The following is a 13,573-nucleotide window of genomic DNA, read 5'->3' on the forward strand; positions in this document are numbered from 1 at the left end:
CTATAAATAGTCAAGCCACCATGTGTGTAAAGACAGTAGAAAGGCATTCTCACCTAGGGCAAAGACTTAGAAAAAGGTAACATCCCAGAGTTCTCCTTGAAATCACCAGTCAAGTGGGAGATGAGTCTGAATGAGGAACAGAAAAATTAGTGCATAAAAAACTGGCAGTGACATTGTTACTAATTAAACGAAGGGTTCGCAAAAGCCAAAAACGATTGAAAAAGAGGATTTTTTGACTTAAAAAAAAAAGTGTAAAAACAAAAGCTGGGTCTAGGGCTTCCCTGGTGGCGCAGTGGTTGAGAGTCCGCCTGCTGATGCAGGGGATACGGGTTCGTGCCCTGGTCCGGGAAGATCCCACATGCCGCGGAGCGGCTGCGCCCGTGAGCCATGGCCGCTGAACCTGTGCGTCCAGAGCCTGTGCTCCGCAACGGGAGAGGACACAACAGTGAGAGTCCCGCGTACCGCAAAAAAAAAAAAAAAAAAAAAAAAAAAAAGTTGGGTCTATCATCCTAGATTAAGTGGACAGATAAAAGTAAGTGTGAGGGCAGCAGGCCAAGAGATGGAAATTTCTCATTACACAACGAGGAACATAAAAATAAATGATTTGTCATTGACTTTAATAATTTGTGAAATAGAAACTGCATTTTTATTTGATAAAGGCAACAACCAGGAGAATTAAAAACAGGCTTTCTGCATTGCAAATCACTATAGCAGATAAAAGCAAATATGGAAAAATTCAGAAAACAGGAAATAGCCAGAAATAATAACCATAAAATAAGATGACAGATGACCAAACAAGTCATCTGTTAACAGTAGAGCTACAATGGGTTAAATGCCAGCCGGAGTGGAGACGCTGCAGTTTTTAGGACAGACACTTTGTGCCTCCAGGCTCTTGCTAATTCTGAACCCTAGGCCTGGCTTTCTTGTCTACCCTGTTCAAGGCTAAGGCCTCACTTCCAGACAGACTTCTTCCTCCCGGCAGTCCTCCCGGGCCACCAGGGGCGGAATGAGCACTCTTCTCACAGACCTGGCAAGCGCGTGCGAAGCTGGTGCTCCAGATCTGAGACGAACCACCTTACTCCCTCTCACTCCGAAGGGCCGGGCATCCTGCCATGTTCGGCCCACAGGGTGAAGCAGTCAAACCCAGCTCGATTGTAATGTTATGTCTTTTTCCTTGTCAACCGCCTTTTCCCCCACGACGGTGATCCTCCGCGACAATCAAGTTTCAAACCGGTTCCGATTGCTGACGGACAGTCACGACCCGCGAAGCCTCCCCTATGCCCGCGAAGGGTCTTCCAAGCGCGTTGTCGGATCCACTCCAGACGTCTCGCCCCGCCCCCACCTTGCAGACTTGCAAGGTCTCCACGGCGTTCGCTGGGAAGTCGCGTCCCGAAGAACGGGAGCGCGAGAGGAATAGGGCTCGGGGCTTAGCTTCTAGAGCCCCTTCCCCAAGCCAGAGGGGCTCCTCCCTGTCGCCAAAGATGTGGGGTTCAAGGAGGGCGCGGTCCTACTGGATTTGTTGAAGAGGAGAGACTGGGGGCTGAGCCCAAGGGTCTTGAGGGTTAACAGGGAATAAGCAGGGGGCTCAGGGCAGACTCGCGGCGCCCTGGGGTGGGTGAAAGAGAGGGGTCCCACGCGCGGGCCTGGACGCAGCGACGAAAGGGTTAAGGCATTGGGCCCCGCCCCAGCCCCGGGATTGGCGGGTCCGGGGGGCGTGGCTGGAGGGCGTGCCCGCGTTTGCCGCAGCCGCGAGTGGGCGGGGCCCAGGCGGGGAGCGGGAGGGGCGCGGAGCGCAGCCGGGCCCGCGCCTCGCGCCCAGCCGGGCGGGCTTCTGGCTGCGCCAGCTAGCCGGGCTGGCGGCGCCCGCGCCGAAGACCCCGCACCGGACCCTGAGATAGCGAGTAAGTGAGGCAGGCCCACTGCGGCGCCCCTCCCGGCTCCGACCTGTCTGTCGCCTTGCCCGCTGCACCGCGAGGCTCATTCGGTAGGACCCGGAGCCGGGGAGGGGGCGCGTCCCACTGCTGGGATCCTTGGGGGTGAGGGGAGTGAAGATGAGGCCGATGATGTCATGGATGCTTCGCAGGGCCTGGGGGAAGGTGGCGGCCGGAGGGGGTGCGGCCCGGATTATGTCACCTCTTCCCTCTGCGCCCCGCCCCCCGGGCCACACGCCTTGGTGGGGAGCACCGAGAGGTGCGGGAGGGATTCCCCCCACCGCAGAGACCACCCCACCCCCGGGCACCTCCTCGGGATGGCCTGTGGCCGGGGTCTCTGTCGTGGGCAGCGCCCGAGCACCCGCCACCCCCCACCCCCACCCCCGTGCGGGAGGCTCGTGTGTGCGCGTGTGTGTGCTCGGGGTGTGTGTGGGGGGGCGCTGTCAGCCCCCTCACTCCTGAAACATGGGATTTATCAGAGCCAGGATCTAGGGGATGGGGCCCTTCCCCCTTTGTCGCCAAGGGAAGATGGATCTTCCCTCACACATCCCAACCAAGAAGTTCTGGAGACCTCTGCACCCCCAAAAGCCCTACAGTGCCCCTGATACCTTTTCTCCCTCAGTCCTTTTTCTCGGAAGCCCTTCCTGATTTTCCTGTCCGATTCACTGCCTCTTTGCATTGCTCATAACTAGCATTCCCACACACATTCTCTCTGTATCTCCTCAGTGCTAGGGGCCAGAGATCCAAGACTCTGCCGTCCGTTCCCCCTGGGGGTACTCACAGGCCAGTCTCAGAATGAAATATCCCTGGAGTGGCCTGGGCCAAGTGCTCCAAGACCACCCTACCCCCTCTCCCAGGGTAGATCAGGGATGCTCTCCTGGGAGGCAGCATTTGGATTGGTCCTTGAAGGATGCAGGATGGGCACAGAGAGCTGAGAAGAGATTTTGTGTGTAGAGTGCAGAGGGGCTCAGGTCAAGGGAAATAGGATGAGCAACAGGAGAGGCCTTGGGGGCCCTGCTTCAAGCTCTGCTCTGGTTCTGAGGGCTGAGAGGAATGCCAGGCATTTACCCATAATACATTCACTTCTTAAGATTCCTGTAGGGTAGGTGTGAGAACCCACGGTGGAATAACCTGCATGCAGTTCCACCCCTAACCAGCTGAGCTGGGATTTACACTTGGAGCTGATACCTCCATAACTCTGTCTATTGCACTTGGTGTAGTAGAATTTGGGCAGAGCACAGACAAGATCGGCTTTGCCCTTTAGAAAGGGTCCCTTGGCAGCTGCACAGGGGAGGGAGTGCTGAGAAACAAAGCCCAGTGAGGAGCCCCCCGCAAAGATGCTGGCAGGAGGGGCTGCTGAGATCTTTAGGGGGTGAATGGGCTGAGCTTAGGGCCTCTGAGACCCAAGAGAAGGGTGGGGTATTCCTAGTTTTGGGAGGGACACAGCTACGGTGGGGTGGGTGGTCACTGTAGGATGGAAGGACCTGCCCATGTAACCCCCAGGTATTGTCTCTTTGGCCTGTTCATGACCACTAATACTGTGTGTAATGTCCTAGGCACTGAGAGCTGATAGGACAGAGATAGAGGCAGAATCGGGCAACAGGCTGTCATCCCAGGTTGTTGAGCTGAGGCCATGAGCCTGTCTTTGCCGACCACACTCAGCTACCTGGGCTAGTTCAGGACCCAGACCCACAAATGAAGCTCAAACCCTTCCCCTGGGCTCAGTTTCCACCTATCAGGGAAACATACGCCCCTGCTTATCCTACCAGTCCCTGCTGGGGTTTTGTGGAAAGAAGCTGCAGCAGCCCAAGCTTGGGAGAGAGAAGGGGCAGGGAACGCTTGTATGGGGCTGACCATAACAGGTTAGAATTATGGCAAGAAGCTGTTTGGAGAGCGAGACTCCAGGGAGAGCTGCAGTGGGTTGGTAGTCAAAGATTCCCCAGGTAAACCACAGGGATAGGAGGCTCAGGAAACAGTTCTGGGACCTCATTTCCATCCATCCAGGACTCTGGGCATCCAGGCCTTCCTGGGGACCACACACAATCCAGGGAATTGTGCCCCGGTCTGGGAAGATCCCACATGCCACGGAGCGGCTGGGCCCGTGAGCCATGGCCGCTGGGCCTGCGTGTCTGGAGCCTGTGCTCCGCAACGGGAGAGGCCACAACAGTGAGAGGCCCGCGTACCACAAAAAAAAAAAAAAAGAGAGAGAGAAGGGAACTCTTCCATCTTTCTCTCCAGACCCCCCTCCTACTCCTGTAGTCTGGCTCTGCCTTGCACCACTTTTCTGAAATCATTCTCTCATAGACACGTGATGTTTCCACCTGCCAAATTCAGGACACCCCCGCCAATCCCAATTTTACCTGGTCCCTTTAAAAAAATTTTTTTAATATAAATTTATTTATTTTTGGCTGCGTGGGGTCTTCGTTGCTGGGCGCGGGCTTTCTCTAGTTGCAGTGAGCGGGGGCTACTCTTCGTTGCAGTGCGTGGGCTTCTCATTGCAGTGGCTTCTCTTGTTGCAGAGACGGGCTCTGGGCGTGTGGGCTTCAGTAGTTGTGGCTCACGGGTTCTAGAGCGCAGGCTCAGTAGTTGTGGTGCACTGGCTTAGTTGCTCCGCGGCGTGTGGGATCCTCCCGGACCAGGGCTGGAACCCGTGTCCCCTGCATTGGCAGGCAGATTCTCAACCACTGCGCCACCAGGGAAGCCCTGGCCCCTTTTTTAACACTAGGAGCTGCCCCCACATTCTTGCAGCCCACTCCATCTTGGTCTTCAGGGCCTGCCTTCTCCTGGCCTTCTTCCCACTCCCACACCACCTCCCAGTCTTCTGGGGCTCTACCACTCGAGCTCCATGCTGGGCGCCACCCACACCACCCTTGAATGCTCATGATTCCAGTCTCTCTTTCTATCCGGTATGTGACAGATATCTTTCTCTGGTCTTCCTCAAATCACCCATTTCCCCCAAACATTCTCCTTCTGTCAAGTTAAGGGTGTCACATCCATCCTGGTGCCCCAGTCCAGATTCCTCCCTTGCCCCCACCCCCTGAACACCATCTATATGAAATTCTGTCCGTTCTTCCTCCCTGCCCAGATCTTCCCACTGGTTCTAAGCCTCAGGCCTCACAGCCTCCACCCTCTCAGTCCCTAGCTGCTCCCTACACTGCATCCAGAGATGGCAAGAGAAGGGGGTCATGCTTAGAATGGGAGGGGGATATCTGGGCTGGAGTACACTGGGAGTGGAGACAGCATGGCCAGGGTGAGTCAAGAGGCACGTAGGGCTTCCCTGGTGGCGCAGTGGTTAAGAATCCGCCTGCCAATGCAGGGGACACGGGTTTGAGCCCTAGTCCAGGAAGATCCCGCATGCCGCCAAGCAAGTAAGCCCGTGCACCACAGCTACTGAGCCTGCGCTCTAGAGCCCTTGAGCCACAACTACTGGGCCCACGTGCCTAGAGCCCGTGCTCTGCAACAATAGAAGCCACCGCAATGAGAAGCCCACGCATCACAAAAAAGAGTAGCCCCCATTCACCGCAACTAGAGAAAGCCTGCGTGCAGCAACGAAGACCAAATGCAGCCAAAAATATATTTAAAAAAAAAAAGGGAGGCACCTAGGTCACCAGATGAAAGGAAACACTCACTCTCAGGGTCCTGCACTTGCTGATCCTGCACCTAAATTGAGCCCTAGGTGCCTCTCTTGACTCACCCTAGGTCTCAGCCTTGTGGGACATGTGGAACAGATTAGCTTAAGGGAGCAATGTAGTAAAGTCCTGTTCTCCACACCTGGGGGGTCGGGGGGAGATGCTGATAGAATGGAATTTTACAAAGTCAGTGTGGACTGGTTTGTGGTAAGTTTTCCAACCACCTAGGGCTGTAATTCCAGGTGTGATGGCCAGAAGACTGAAGGGCAAGAGTTTTGTTAAGGCTCCCCTGGTCAAACACAGCATTAAAAATGGGCATATGGGTAGAAGACAGTTTGAAGTGCACTCAAGGGGCCGAGGGCTGCTACCAGTACCCCTTCACCTTGGCAGAGAAGGAAGGCTCCCTGCCTGGTTTCTGGTGGGAACAGGGGTTAAAGGCCTGAAGGGCGCCCCCTGCCATTTCTGGCACACGTATTTGAGCGTCTACACTCACAGCAGGCACTGCCTGCTCCCACTGCCCGGCTGGATATGAGGATCTCTGGGGCAGGTCTTCCCAGGTGCGGACTTGAGACAAAGGAACCAGGAAGCGGGGCCTTCCTGAGCGCAGGTAACCCGAGGCCCTGCTCCCCCTGCTTCTGTGGGCCGGCCCTGGGGGAGGAGGGACGCACGTCCACTGCAGGGCTCAGAGAAATTCATGGTGAACTAAGCAGGGTCAAGGTCCACAAGGAGCGGGGGAGGGGAGTAATCCAGGAAGTCTTCCCGAAGGCAGTGAATTCTTGGAGGGGTTCTGCAGGCGCGGAATCCTCCTGGGCGCCGCTGGGCACGGAGGCCCCGCTCCTGCCCCCGCCCACTTGTAGGAACAGCAAGCCAGGAGGGAGGCATGGCAGGCGCCCGCGCTGGCGGCGCTGCGTCCTCTGCCCCGGCCTCAGCCAGCCCGGGGGCCTCTGCTGAGGTACTGACCATGGGTAGGGGGCCCTCTCGTGCCAGGCCCCCATGTGGCGGAGTTGGAAAGACCTCCGGGAGGGCCCCCTGCTAGGCGCTGCAGCTGGGGTCCCCGGCAGTCCGCGAGGGGCGGGGCATGCCCTTGGTGGCCCAGATAAGCGCCGCCGCGTCAGCTCCCGCCCACCAGACCCCCAATACCTTTGTCCCCTCCCCGCGCCCGCCTCCCTGGGGTGCCTGGCATGCGGCAGCTCTGCGAGGTAGGTCCTCCATTCCTCCCATTTCGCAGAGGAGAAAACTGCAGTCCAGGATGGCTCAGTCGGCCCGTCCAAAGTCGCGCAGCTGGTCCTGGCCGAGCTGCGAGAGTGAGGCACATGGCCCCTGCAGACCGGGCCTCGGAGGGTCCAAGGCTTGAGGACCCGTCGGCCCCCCACCCCCTTGGAGAGGCAAGGAGAGGATCCTGCGCTGGTAGTGAGCCTCCACTTCTGCCCTTGACTGCAACACCCTGGGTTAGGGGCCCGGGAAGGACTCCCATCCACAGTTTTTGGATAGGGGTGGGTTTCTCTCCCTCCCTTAAGTTCTGAGGTTCCCTACTGAATTCAGGTACTGCTGTCCCCTTCCAACCCCATCTCCCCAGCCCATGAGGTTGGGATATAGGGGTCCAGACCCAGAGTAAAGTACACCTGAGTTCTGGGGGTTGCAGTTAAGAGTTGAGGGGGTCACTGTGTCTGGGAGGCTCATGAAGGAGGTGGGTTTGAGGTGGGAGTTAAAGAATGGAATACTGAGCAGAGCAAAGCTAGGAGGGTAGGTGCATAGTCCCTGGGGGTTGGGCTTTGTCAGGTGTGCAACGGGCAGCCCCTATTACCAAGCTATCATTATTTACCCAGCCCCATTCCTTTACCTTGGGTGTTTGGGAACTCTTGTACCCACTATAAGGAAGGAGACACTGAGGGGCAGGGTGCAGGTGGTGCCGGGTCGGGCTTGCATGGGATGGTGGGAGTGGAGGTGGAGCTGACCTATCTGCTTTCCCACCTGTGCCCACAGTGCCCCCCTGGCTTAGTCATGGCGAAGCTGGAGACACTGCCTGTGCGCGCTGATCCAGGGCGGGATCCCCTCCTGGCCTTTGCCCCTCGGCCCTCTGAGCTCGGACCCCCAGACCCTCGTCTGGCCATGGGCAGTGTGGGCAGTGGGGTGGCCCACACTCAGGAGTTCGCCATGAAGAGTGTGGGCACCCGCACGGGGGGTGGGGGCAGCCAAGGCAGTTTCCCTGGCCCCCGTGGCAGTGGGGCCAGCAGGGAGAGGCCAGGCCGCTACCCCTCGGAGGACAAGGCTCTCGCCAATTCACTCTACCTCAATGGCGAGCTACGGGGCAATGACCACACAGATGTCTGCGGCAATGTGGTGGGCAGCAGTGGTGGCAGCAGCAGCAGCGGCGGCAGTGACAAGGCCCCACCACAGTATCGTGAGCCCAGCCACCCACCCAAGCTCCTGGCCACCTCTGGCAAGCTAGACCAGGTCAGTCCCTGGGGCCTTTTCCTGGGGCAGGAGGCAGCCCATAGAGGAGGGTGAAGTGGGCCTTCTTGGACGTTTTTGGGTTGTAGGGGCTGAGATAGAAGCTGGGCTGGGGAGCCTTGGGGGCCAACTCCAGCTGGTAGGTCTAGGGCAAAGACCTGGCTGTGAGGGGGGCAGGTGGTGGATATAAGGTGGGACTCCAGCCAGGAGGGACTCCCAGGATGGAGATCCAATGGGGGTGGGAGGTGGGGCTGAACAAGTCTAGATCAGAGGGAAGAGACTGGGGGCAAGGCTAAGGTCCCATCCTGATGTCGACTCCCCCTTCCTTGCTTTTGCGCAGTGCTCAGAGCCGCTAGTTCGGCCTTCGGCCTTCAAGCCTGTTGTACCCAAAAATTTCCACTCCATGCAGAACTTGTGCCCCCCCCAGACCAACGGGACCCCTGAGGGACGACAGGGCCCTGGTGGCCTCAAGGGTGGACTGGACAAGTCTCGGACCATGACCCCAGCGGGTGGGGGAGGGGGCGGCCTCTCAGACTCAGGCCGGAACTCACTCACAAGCCTGCCCACCTACAGCTCCAGCTATAGCCAGCACCTGGCGCCCCTCAGTGCCTCCACCAGCCACATCAACCGCATTGGCACTGCCAGCTATGGTAGTGGCAGTGGTGGCAGCAGCAGCGGTGGTGGGTCAGGCTACCAGGACCTGGCAACCTCTGACAGTGTGCGGGCCTCCAGCAAGAGTGGGTCATCCTCATCCATGGGGCGGCCAGGCCACCTGGGATCAGGGGACGGCGGAGGTGGAGGCCTGCCATTTGCGGCCTGCTCACCACCCTCGCCCAGTGCTCTGATCCAGGAGCTAGAGGAAAGGCTGTGGGAGAAGGAACAGGAGGTGGCAGCTCTGCGGCGTAGCCTGGAGCAGAGTGAGGCGGCAGTGGCCCAGGTGCTGGAGGAGCGTCAGAAGGCCTGGGAGCGTGAGCTGGCCGAGCTGCGGCAGGGCTGCAGTGGGAAGCTGCAGCAGGTGGCCCGTCGCGCCCAGCGCGCCCAGCAAGGCCTACAGCTGCAGGTGCTGCGGCTGCAGCAGGACAAGAAGCAGCTGCAGGAGGAGGCAGCCCGGCTGATGAGGCAACGGGAAGAGCTTGAGGACAAGGTTGCCGCCTGCCAGAAGGAACAGGCCGACTTCCTGCCCCGGATGGAGGAAACTAAGTGGGAGGTGCAGACTGGGGGGTTGGGCATCTCCCTGTGTCCCCTTCCTTCTGTCTCTCTGGAGAAACCCAGAGCAGCAGCCCACAACTATCACAAGGGGTGTGAAGGTTGTGCAGGGATCAATTAGGAGTGTCTGTGAGGACCAGAGCTGTCCCAGGCTGTGTGAGATTAGCCATGTCTGTCCCAAGTCTGAGGAGGGAAGCCTGCATGTCATTTCTGCCATGATGACGAGCTGACCCTGAGCCCTGGGGCAGCTTGATGCCCTGGGGCTGGATATGGGGGCTGGGGTGTGGGTGAGCAGAGCTCTGCCTTCACCCTGACTTCTCTTCTCACCTGTCCCTGCCCAGGTATGCCAGAAGGCTGGGGAGATTTCCCTACTGAAGCAGCAGCTGAAGGACTCGCAGGCGGATGTGTCCCAGAAGCTGAGTGAGATTGTTGGGCTGCGCTCACAGCTGCGGGAGGGCCGGGCCTCACTGCGGGAGAAGGAGGAGCAGCTGCTCAGCCTGAGGGACTCCTTCAGCAGCAAACAGGCCAGCCTGGAGCTGGGTGAGGGCGAGCTGCCCTCTGCCTGCCTCAAGCCGGCGCTGACCCCAGTGGACCCGGCCGAGCCGCAGGACGTGCTGGCCACCTGCGAGAGCGACGAGGCCAAGATGCGCCGTCAGGCTGGGGTGGCTGCTGCCGCCTCCCTGGTTTCCTTGGATGGGGAGGTGGATGCTGGGGGGGAGAGTGGGACTCGGGCCCTGCGGCGGGAGGTGGGGCGCCTGCAGGCTGAGCTGGCAGCTGAGCGGCGAGCCCGGGAGCGCCAGGGTGCCAGCTTCGCAGAGGAGCGCCGAGTGTGGTTGGAGGAGAAGGAGAAGGTCATCGAGTACCAGAAGCAGCTGCAGCTGAGTTATGTGGAAATGTACCAGCGCAACCAGCAGCTGGAGCGGCGGCTGCGAGAGCGGGGGGCTGCGGGAGGTGCCAGCACGCCTACACCTCAACATGGGGAGGAGAAGAAAGCCTGGACCCCCTCCCGCCTCGAGCGCATCGAGTCCACAGAAATCTGATCCCCTACCTGGGCATGTGGCCTTTTGACAAATACCCAGTCAAAGGCCAGAGTCCCCAGTGTCCCCCCCTCCGCCATCTCTTTTCCCCATCCCCTGTATCCCCAGACCAAAGAGGTTCTCAAAGCAGCTGTGACCAGGCCCCTCCCCTCCCCTCCCCTCACTGGGTGTCTCCCAGCTCTACCATTGCCCCTCTGGGCAGCCCACTCGACCCTCCTCCCAAGGAGGAAACAGGGGAAGGGCAGAGTGAGTGGGAATGAGGAGCCCAGGCAGCAGGGGAACTCATGCTCCTTTTCTTGGCACTCCCTTGTTGGAGAGGTGGCAGGCCTTGCAGTGCCATGAGGTGCCCAGCTCCTTGGTGGGTCTGGGCTGCTACTGTCGGCCACCCTGTGTCCAGAGATGCGCTCTGTACCCATCTCCTTGGCCACGTAACCTGAGGGGGCTTGCGTGCGTTCTGCCAAAGCTGACACCTTGGACTCCTGGCCTTTCTCCTTCCAGTACTTTTCTCCCTCCTTGGGCAGATTGGCAGGACAAACGAGAGCAGGTGGCCTACCTGTGGTTGAGAGGGCTACTTGCCCAGCCCCTCCCTGCCAACGTCTCTTGGACTCAGGCCTCAGAGCCTGGCCTGGTCCTGAGTGTGTGTCCATATGTGTGTGTTGGAGGAGAGAAGGGCTGGGGCTGGAGGCTCAGTGCCCAGGGAAGATCTGCCATCCTATTCTTGAGAAGGGTCACCTGGAGGCTTCTTAGCTTTACCCTCACCCTTCTGACCAGGATCCCACAGGACAACAGCCCCATCTGCTTGGCTGACCCCACACCCAGGGCCACTGTCCAGCTCTAACTACAGCTATTAAGTGCCACCTGCCTCTCAGGCACTCCCCTCACCTAGTTTCTGAGGTCACATGAGTGTCTGTGATGTCTTCTTGTGTTTTCCCTGACTTGATTCCCTCAGCCACCTTCTGCTTTCGTGCTCAGCCTATTGCTTTCATGCTCAGAACATCATTGTCTTAGGCCATCTCTTCCCCCAAACCTCACCTTTTCTTCCAGTAGAAAACTGCTTGATCTTTGGTGCACTGCCCACTTCCAAGTTCCACTGGGCCCAAGCTTGAGCCTGAGGCCCTTGTTTTGGGGGGTGGGGGTGGCTATGATTGCTCTTGAAGAACAAGACTGAACTGAGAGGATCACTGACCTCTGGGTCCCAGAGGCCTGAAGTAGCCCAGTGTTTGCCCAGGGTAGGCCTGGCATGGCCATCAGTGGGGACTGGGGAAGCCAATGTCACTTCCTCCTCTGGGGGCCCTCTCAGAGTCCATCTCCCCAAAATAAGAAGGGAAAGGCAAATTTCTAACACACCAGCAATAAAAATCAGAGGAGGCTTGGCCCTCAGCCCTTGTATTTCTCTCTTTTTACTCTCTCCTTCCCACCCACAGACTGGGTTTGTGGGGCAGGGTGGAGGGAGCTGGCAACTACTGTGAGCAATTCCCCGACCCCTGACCAGCCTCCTCCCATGACTGGTGACTGTTTAACGAGCTGTGCATCCCCCACAAAAACAGGAGTGCCTCTGTGGCCTCTGTCCTTCTGCACAGCCCTTTCCAGTGCCCCTCACCAGATCTCTGAGCTGGGTGGGGGGCTGTCCTGGCAATCACTGCCCATTCCACTCACCCTTCACTGCACCTGCCCCAGAAACTGGGCCTGGGCCAGAGGGGCAGGGGGAAGAGGAGGCATTAGTAGGTTAAAAAAAAATAGAAAAAAATATGAACAGACTTAGCTTTGGGATTTCCAACCACAAAAGAAATTATATATAAATATATATAAATATATATCTCTACCACATGTGATGGAAAGACTTCGTTTTCTTTTCCCAAAGAAATAAAATGGAGAAAGCCTCTTGAGTGGCACTCTTTCGGCATGCTTGTGTCTTTGCAGGTGTGGGAGGTGAGGCTGGGTGAGGGGGGTGTGGAGGGCAAAGCTGGAGTAAACATTTCCCAGAGGAGGCATGAGACTGGAGGTGCTCACTGGGCCGTGCCAGGAGGTTGGCCCAAAGCCCAAGCTCCTCCCTGTTGCCCAGGAGGAGTAGTGGTTCCACGTTTCTGCCCAAAGGGGCTTTCTCTTCAGCTCAGACTGTTGCCAAAAGGGTTTCAAACTAGTTCCAGCTCAGAATCTGGATAACAGACTGCTGGTCAGAAGGCAGGTGATGCAGGACAACTAGATGCAGCCTGCAGCATCCTGAGCCACCTTACAGTGATTAGCCAAAGTCTGAGGGCAGAACACATGAAGGCTGAGAACCGGTTTGTAATTAGTGGTGAGGCCCCAAAGGCAGAAGCGACCCAAGCGTGCTTCAAGTAGGAAGCTGTCCTTTATAATTCCTTTGGTCATCCTCACAAAGACCCTCAATCAAGAATGCACTCTGCTACAAGTAACACAACCTGATACACAGGACCTCAGAGTGGTTCATTTTTCCTCACCTGACAAAAAGTCTGGACATAAGCATCCTCTAAGTGTCATAGGTGTTGGTTCATCAAGGACCTAGACTTTTCATCCTCCTCCTCTCCCATCTTTTGCATGTTCCCTCCATGCCACAAGGCGGCAGCCACCGCTGCGTGAAGTGACTGAGGCAGCAGCACTCTATCATGAAAGTAAAAGCTTTCCAAGAAGCTTCACAGCACCATTCCCTTTAAATTTTGTGGGCTGGAACTGAGTCACATGCTCTTCTCACTTCAGGGGAGCCTGGGAAATTGAGTATTGGCAAAGAGGAACGGGATTGTCGTGGCTGCCAAGGAGCCGTTACAGTTCATTTCATCGCCTAGGCTCTCTCTCTGGGTTCTGCTGGCAAGGACAGAGTCGTAATTAGCAACTCACAGTGTTTGCTCTGGTCCAGCCCCGGTGAGAGAACCCTCTCTGAGCAGTGGTGTCAGTGGTCTAGGGCCCAAAATGCTCACCCCCAGGCAAACAGTGCCCTCCACAGAGCTCAGGAGTTGGGATGCCAGGCTTGCCTCTCCTTGCAGTGAAGTGTCCTCCCTCTCAAGACGGTGCCCTGGAGGGAGCACCATTTCTCAGGTCCCCTTCACAGCCCTTAGGATGGGCGGACCAGCAGCCAAAGCACGGACAAGGTGTGACCACCCTGATCACACTGATCGTCTCCAGTGCCCCCAGGGACGGCCGTCTGGGGCCAAGTCCTCCTGGAAGTCTCGAGAGTCTCTTCCCTGCCTAGTTGCCCATACCCACTCAGGTGGGAGCCCGCCTACTTGGGGAGGTGGAGGATCACCCTGGCTCATCTGCCAAAGCTCTGGCCTTTTCAGCCCAGCTCCTCACATCCATTTCTCCT

The 13,573-nt window shown here is 57.8% G+C and overlaps 1 protein-coding gene across 14 annotated transcripts; it reads left to right on the forward strand.

The window, feature by feature from the left end:
• Positions 1-524: 524 nt before the first annotated feature.
• On the forward strand, positions 525-12,140 carry LZTS3 (leucine zipper tumor suppressor family member 3). 14 transcript variants are annotated; one of them, XM_073792782.1, is made up of 6 exons: positions 525-1,984; positions 6,056-6,167; positions 6,789-7,053; positions 7,544-8,014; positions 8,352-9,218; positions 9,559-12,140. In XM_073792782.1, exons 3-6 carry the CDS (start codon positions 6,874-6,876, stop codon positions 10,255-10,257), a joined length of 2,217 nt encoding a protein of 738 aa, XP_073648883.1. In that variant the 5' UTR covers positions 525-1,984; positions 6,056-6,167; positions 6,789-6,873; the 3' UTR covers positions 10,258-12,140. The 14 variants fall into 14 exon arrangements, with proteins under 14 accessions (XP_073648883.1, XP_073648884.1, XP_073648880.1 ...); XM_073792783.1 differs by having other exon boundaries at positions 6,059-6,167; XM_073792779.1 differs by having other exon boundaries at positions 525-1,901; positions 5,803-6,167.
• The last annotated feature ends 1,433 nt before the right edge of the window (positions 12,141-13,573 follow it).

This window comes from Tursiops truncatus, chromosome 15 (genome assembly GCF_011762595.2).
Source record: "Tursiops truncatus isolate mTurTru1 chromosome 15, mTurTru1.mat.Y, whole genome shotgun sequence".
NCBI lineage: Eukaryota > Metazoa > Chordata > Mammalia > Artiodactyla > Delphinidae > Tursiops > Tursiops truncatus.